Raw genomic sequence first — 7566 nt, forward strand, 5'->3', positions numbered from 1 at the left:
GGATTATCACTGGCGCGCACTGCGTGCGTCCGTCTATGAAGCCCCACTCATTCTTCCACAGCCGCCTGGATGGGGCTGCCTTGGTATGGATGATCCACCTTGCATTAGCCAGATCTTCATTGGTGGCTGATAAGTTGCATCCAGGCTGAGTATCAATTCGCTTATCTGTAAAATAGGAACTAATAATCCTACTTCGTAGGACGGCTGTGGGGGATCCAGGTCGTGTCTAGGAGGGGCCTGGGTTAAGTGCTCAGAACATGAGAGCCACATGACTGTTTCCCCACATCTCGGCCCTCCATGGGACCATGTCTGGCTCGTCCCCGGGCCTCTCCTGAAGCTCATCTCCATGAAGCTTTTCATGCTCTCCAGGCTGGACAGTCTCCCTCCCCACTCCCCTTTCTTGCTGTCTGGGGCCAGGCGTGTACCAGGCACCCCCAGTGGGTGGCAACAGAACTGCTGGGACTGGGCATTGGGGGGCTGAGCCGGGTGTGTGTGCCTCTCGTTGCAGGATGCGTGAGAGGGCCACGAGGAGCTGGAGCAGAGGTGGCTGGGCGTGGGCGCTTTGCCTGGTGGGGCTGTGGACCCTCCTGGCCTCGGCTTCCTTGCAGCCTCCGACTCCCACAGGTTTGAGGGAGGTAGAGGTGCCTTGGGAGGGGGTTTTCCAGGATGCCTGAAGAGCTAGACACCATCTTGCTCTGCTCCACAGCCGCAGAACTGAAGCAGAGTCAAACCTGCATGTTCTAGGGGTTTGGGCAACTCCTCTTTCTTCACTCAGGAAACTCCCAGCTCTGTTGTCCCACCCAGAGAAGGCCTGGGGAGACCCATCGCTCACCCTCCCTTCCAGGTCCAGGCTGGGTTTCTGCAGAGGGAGAGGCTCTGGGTTGGGGCTTAAGTCCAGCCTCCTGGCCTAATTCTCTGGCTTTCCTTCTGGAATGGCTAAGCCTACATAAGCCGATGATCCTCCCCACGCATTGTAAACCCAGGGCCCTTCCCCTCCCCCCCCAGGAAGGGGGGGCAGCGTTGGTGGGGCTTGGCTTGGGACTCAATTTATCTCTTGCTCAAAGGCCAGATTCTACTAAACACAGTGTGGCCTCACGGGGGAAGGAAGGGAGGGACAAGAATGTGTGAAGGGCGGGAAGGTCTCCTCCCCCAGCAACTGGAAATCTTTTAAACCCCCCCCACCCCGCCCAAGCTGGGAGGAGGGGCTGAGGAGCCACAGGGCCAGCGGGAGGGGAGTTGTGGCTGGACCCCTGATGTCCTGCTGGTGCCTTCAGCGCAGGGGAAGCAGGGCGCCTGCGAGGTGATCGCTGCTCACCGCTGCTGCAACCGGAACCGCATCGAGGAGCGCTCCCAGACCGTCAAGTGCTCTTGCTTTTCTGGCCAGGTGGCCGGCACCACGCGGGCAAAGCCCTCCTGTGTGGATGGTGAGTGAGAGGCTGGACCTGGCTGGGGGGGTCTGATCAGAGAGATAAGGTCTGCCAGGCCTGGCCATCTGCTGGGATACAATTTCATGCCTGCTTCAAGGAGTCTCAAATGATGGGGCAGACTCCGGGGGCCTGGGGGGCAGAGTGACCCTCTTGTTTCATAGATAAGGGCAGCTCCTGTTCTGAACACGCCTGCCTCCCTCCCTCCCGTGGGCATGTTCTTCCTGGCACAGGCACTGCAGACACATTCCCTCACACCTCCCAGCAGACTCCAGGCTTCACACTCACCCCTCAGACACCCACAGTGTCACCTGCTGCTCCCGCCAGGCCTCTTACACATGCCCAAGGCTTCCAAGCCGGCCTCCCTCGCCCCCACATGCACACACGTGCGCGCACACACGTAGGTCTCCTGGGTGTTCTTCGCACCCACCCCCTTCCCACAGCTCCTCCCAGCATATTTTCTCCTGTGTCTGTGTGTTCCTGGGGCTGCGTGCTCACATGCACGACTACTCGTGCCCTCCTGGTCCGGGGACCCTTCCAAGCTGTTCAAACACTCGCTCACATACACCGGGGTGGGGGTGGGGGTGTTGGCTGGGCCTCTGCTGAGGACCCAGCGGCCCCACCTTCAGCATGCACTGTCTGTGTTGAGATGTAGGGGTTTGTGGGGTCAGTGTTGACACCCTTGTGTGCTCAGGTCTAGCCTGAGGGCTGCCTGCCTGGGTGCCCTGAGTAGAGGAGAGACAGGGGTGCTGCAGGGCTCCAAGTCCGGGGCATGGGAAGGGGCACCTCGCTGTGCATGGACCCCCAAGCCCAGGACTGCTTGCTGTGCTCACTGGAGCTTCCCTCTCGGCCTCCTGCCCTCACAGCCTCCATCGTCCTGCAGAGGTGGTGGTGTCAGATGGAGCCCTGCCTGCCGGGGGAGGAGTGTAAAGTGCTCCCAGACTTGTCAGGGTGGAGCTGCAGCAGCGGGCACAAGGTCAAAACCACCAAGGTATCCAGTGATGGACACTTCACCCCAACCTCCTCCTTCCCTTCCTCTGGGGTGGGGAGGGCACAGGAGCCCTGGGGTCTGGGAAGTCACTGCCCCAAGGTGAGACCTGGGACCATGTGGACATACCTCAGGCAGCCCCTAGGACCTGCCCTGCCTGCGACCCAGCCTTAGGGCCTCAGGATGTGAAGTCCCATGTCCTTTGGGCCAAAGTCCTGATGCTCCCTAGGCCTTGGGTTCCTTTTCTGACTAGAGCGAGTTTGCCTCCCAGAAAATGTCAGATGCACAAGAACAAAGCAGAGCATGGAAGAAACTGTCTAGATAGTTAAGGGAGGACTGGCTGCACTAGCCACAGGGCCCTGCCCTGTATGGGTGTCCCTGATATCCATACTCCCCGAATTCTTTTTATTTTTTTATTTTTATTTATTTATTTATTGTGGGACCCTCGCCGGCGGCCGGGGACTGAACCAGCGCTGCAGAGGCTGCAGGCAGCCTTGCAGCCCAGCGCTCAACCGCTGCGCCACCAGGGGAGGCCCTTTTTTTGTTTTTTTAAAGATTTATTTATTTATTTATTTATACAAGCACTGGGTACAATCAGAAGCGTGGGAGGGTGAGAGAATTCACCAGAGCCAGAGCCGGGACCAGAACAGGCAGACTGACGAAATACACTGCTGATGGGAGCAGCGGGCGCAGCAGGAGAGGTCTGCGTGCCATGTTGGGGCCCTCACCCAGTGGCCGGGGATCAAACCAGTGCTGCAGAGGCTGTTGGCAGCTTCGCAGCCCAGCGCTCAACCGCTGCGCCACCGGGGAGGCCTGGATTCTTAACTGCCTTCAGCTCATGCCTGCCTGCCATCTCTAGTCAAATTGCTGCACTGTGACAACCCCTGAGAGGGTTATTATTTTCATGATTTGCTGCCTGCCACACAGAATGAGGGGTAATTCAAATAATATCCAATCTGTTAGCATTCTACTGTGGCCAGGCCAAGCAGGTGCGTCGCTCTGTCAAGCCAGAACTCTGTCTTTTCTCCTTCTTGCTCCCCTCTGCCCATTGCACACTCAGTGCAAACAAACAAATTCTTAGAAAAGACAGAAGGAAAGACAGCCTTGGGGGTTTTGTAGAACGCAACATTTTCATAAGGCACAGAACAAAGAAACGGTGAGGTCAGATGGAAATTAGGGCTTCCTGTCTGCAGGCAGGGTGGGGAGACAGCTGGTCTGAGTCCATTCCAGACCAAGAGAGCGAGACCCACCACAGAGCATGAGACATTTGTCACTATTTTCTGGGGCTGGGTTTGTAGCCTATGAAAACCGAGCTTGCAATTTGGGAAGCTACTCTGTGAGGCATGGGTGATTCTTGTTTGCATAGGTCACCTCGCTATGCTGCCCCCAGCTAGACTGCTTTAGGGGGAGGGACTTGGTGTCAATGACCTACACTTGACCTGCATGTCCTGGGGAGTCTTTGGTACACGGGGATGGGATATAAGCTTCCCCATCACTTTCCCTCTAGGTCACATGATAGCTCTTGGGGGTCACAGCCTGGACAGGACAACTTGCTTGAGCCATGGACTGAAGGATGGTGTCCAGTTATCAGCAGATATGGAGATTCACTTACCTGGACTCATACCCCGTGACAAATGTGACATTTTTTCCAGGTGCATTTCAGCTAAGCATCTCGGAACATATGGACAGAACCCCAGCCACATACCCAGTGTGGTGTGGGGCTCTTCTGGGGACACAGAAGAAGGTCAAGATACACTGATGCCCTTATGGCACGTCCAGTCCAATTGGAGAGTCGATGAAAGACAGTTGAGATCCTTTAGGTTAAAGCAGTTAAAGCAGATGGCACTAGATTGTGGCTTCTGGGCCATATGCTACGGGCATGTTGGGCACACCCTGCCCTGAGCCACCTACTGGCACAAAAACAAGAGGTCCCACTGTGGCCCACCACCTCCCTCACTCACATCAGCAGATTCCCCAGTACGATGCTTCGGGGTTGAAGGACAGCACTCTCCCTCCTACCAGACCAGTTGAACTCCCTTGAATGGGACTGGATTGTCCAAGGGGATGGGAGCAGAGATGAAGCCAAGCAACTTTCCCTAAAAAGTTTCTGCTGAGGCCTGGCCTGGATCAGGTGATTCCGTGGGTGTGAGATGGACAGGACCCTAAAATCACTGCCATCCTAGCCCTGTAAGCTTTCATTTGTTGGCTTGTTTTAACAGATGAGGAAACTGAGCCCCAGAAAGGTGACTTGCCCAAGGCCTCACAGCTTGGACTCCCAAATCTCTAAGACCTCTCACCGTTTACTTAGCTTCCATGTTGGGATTCCAGCCTGGGCCTTCCATGTTGCTTTTATCTCAAAACAGGAACCTGCAAAGACTAGGCTGGAACATGCCAATGTTTTTCTCAACAGATGCTCCAGCAGGAACTTTAACCAAGGTCACTGCTCTCCAGTGACTGTCTGAAATACTCCAGGATATCTGCATACCAGGATGTGGGGCTGTTGGGTCACTGCTCTGCCCTCAGTCCCTAAAATTCCAAACAGACCCCAAGACAGCCTGGAGGTCACTCAGCACAGTAACACGCAGAGCACCCTGACCTGCTGCCTCATTGCTCACTCTGGGTTCTTATGTTCTGGCTTCGCTGGGCTGGTCAGGAGAGGAGTCCCTGCTGGACTGGGTGGTGCCTCTGCCCTGGAATGAGGATTGGCACAGTCAGGCTGGACCCCTAAACTTCAGAGACACTGGCCGCTTGGATGTGTCGTCGATTAGAGAATTACAGCTGCATAGATTGCTGGCATTAGCAGGGATCAGCTGGGATGACCCGGATGGCAGGGATTGCAGGGGGTGGGTGGGCCTTGATGGGTGGGTTCTGGGTAGAGACCAACCTGACAGCGCTGAATTCTGACCACAGAGAAGACCAATGACAGGACGGTTGCTGCTGAATCATAGCCCATCCTCCCTCCCTCTCCTGCAGTAAAACCAAGAATGTCCACCCCACTCCAGAGTTTACCTTCATGGTGTGGTTTGGGTAATAGAGTGAGTAGTGACATCAGCTGTAAATCTCAGAACTCTGCCCACTTTGAATCTCTGCAGACAGTGGGGTAGTCAAAGAGGAGGTCAAAGGTCATCATCACCTCTTTCAAGGCTGGGAAATAGATTAGGGACTGGACCAACTTTTTCTGCAAGGGCCAGATAGTAAATATTTCAGACTTTGCAGGTCACCTACAGTTTTTGTAGCATATTCTGAGTTTTTTTTATTGTCTTTTGTTTGTTTTGTTTCCTTTTGTTTTAAAAACCCTTTTAAAAGTGTAATAGCCATTCTTAGCAGGAGGGCTGTACAAAATCAGACCCAGCAGCCTTGGAAGGTAGCCAGCCCCAGGGAACCTTTGAAGGCAGGCCAGTCTCCACTCAGGAGCAGCCTCCTGGCCTGACTTCCATGCGGCAGGAGCCTGAGCATGAGGGCTGCGTTGGGTTTTGTTTTTCTTCTGATGCTTCTTGAGAGATGGCTGAGTGAATTATTTAGGCTACAAGTGAGACAACCCTAGCAGAGTCAGACAATAAAAGCCTGCTCTCCTGGAGGCCAGGGTATGGGTTTCCAGGAGGGAGCCAGAGGACTCCAGACCCATGTCCATCTGCTGCATCCACCAGCCACTGGGCTCTGGGCTGGGGGGGGGGGGTGAGCCTGAGAGTAGGGGATGATGCCTACTTTGTCCTCCCGCTCCAGGCTGCCAACTCTTGTCAGCCTCTGTCTCAGCCAAAGTCCATGTTTCCTGACCCGCTCGAACCTCCCTCATCCTGCTTACAGAGAAGACCGCTTTCCTTTGGCACATGCTGGAATTGCTAATTCATTTTCTAACCCCTTAAAGTTTCCACTTCCTCTTGACTTATTCATATATTTATTTGGTGGCTTTGATAGTGGCCTTTATATGGCCAGGGCCCCCGCGCTGAAAGGGCTAGCAGAGAAGGGACAGCATCCCACCTGGCATCAGTAGTTCCCTAGGGGCCATCTAATGTGATGTTTATGTGCATTTTCTAGCTCCTTCAGTGGCAGCTTAGGAATGCAAATTAATTTACCCGGAGGTTGTTGGGGTTATGTGTCTTCCTTTTCTCCCCTTAGTGGAATGGATCTCAGATTATCTGAAGTCAGCTGGTATTCCTCAGTGGGAAGGCCTTGGGAAGATTGCCAACTGCAGGAGATCATGTGGGTAATTTCCGTGACCTTCTAGCTGTGTCACTAAAGTCAATGAGTGACATCCTAATTAATTACCCCAGACAGTTGGCTAGAGTTGAGGTAGTAGCTCTTAAAATCATAAACTTAGAGCTAGAAGGGATTTTATTTTTATTTTTTTTAAGATTTATTTTATTTATACAATAGTTGGGGTACAGGCCAGAGGCATGAGAGGGTGAGAGGATTCATCAGAGACAAAGCGGGGAACAGAACAGGCAGATAGACCGAAGTACACTGCTGAGGGGAGCAGCAGGCGAGACAGAAGAGGTCTGCCCCACCATGTGGGTACCTCCCTGGCCAATTGGTCCCTCGCTGCAGAGGCGTGGACAGCCTCACAGCGTTGTGCTCAACCCCCTGCGCCACCGGGGGAGGCTCTAAAAGGAATTTTAGAGATCAGTTAGCCAGCTCCCTCCTCTGACAGATGACGAAAGGGAGACTCAGGAGTGTTAGGTGGCTTGATCAAAGTCACACAGCAAGCTGGTGTCTGCTCAGAGACCCAGAGAAGCACCACTTCCCCTGTTGCACATCCCCTCTTGCCCGCAGTGCAAAGAGCCTGAAAAGAAACCAGGATTTGAGCAGGAGTGAATGTGTAAAGAGTCTCAGTCTAAAATTACCCAGCACAAAGAATGGGAAGCATTAGAGATATAGACACAGAAAGAGGAAGCAAAGAGCACAAGGAGGGATTGAGAACACTCCTTCAGAAGATGGTCAAAACACCAAAAACGCAACACGAGATAATTAGAGGGAAACTGAAGCGACATTCAAAACAGGTGAGTTTCGTCCTTTCTGGCAGACACAGAATGGAAACCCTATGAATCTTTGGAAGACCTGGGAAACCAGCCTCAATGGCTCCAGGGCCTGCAAACTAAGACCAATAGGCCAAATTTGGCCAGCTGACTGTGTTTGCAAATAAAGTTTTATTGGAAG

At 53.7% G+C, this 7566-nt stretch overlaps 1 protein-coding gene across 1 annotated transcript; it reads left to right on the top strand.

The window, feature by feature from the left end:
* Positions 1 to 509: 509 nt before the first annotated feature.
* On the top strand, positions 510 to 7224 carry TAFA3 (TAFA chemokine like family member 3; the record flags this gene model as incomplete). The annotated part of the gene is made up of 4 exons (XM_084242458.1): positions 510 to 624; positions 1275 to 1424; positions 2291 to 2415; positions 7183 to 7224. The coding sequence occupies 4 exons, from the start codon at positions 510 to 512 to the stop codon at positions 7222 to 7224; spliced, it is 432 nt and encodes a 143-aa protein (XP_084098584.1).
* Positions 7225 to 7566: the final 342 nt, after the last annotated feature.

This window comes from Talpa europaea, assembly GCF_964194135.1.
Source record: "Talpa europaea genome assembly, chromosome: 9".
Lineage (NCBI taxonomy): Eukaryota > Metazoa > Chordata > Mammalia > Eulipotyphla > Talpidae > Talpa > Talpa europaea.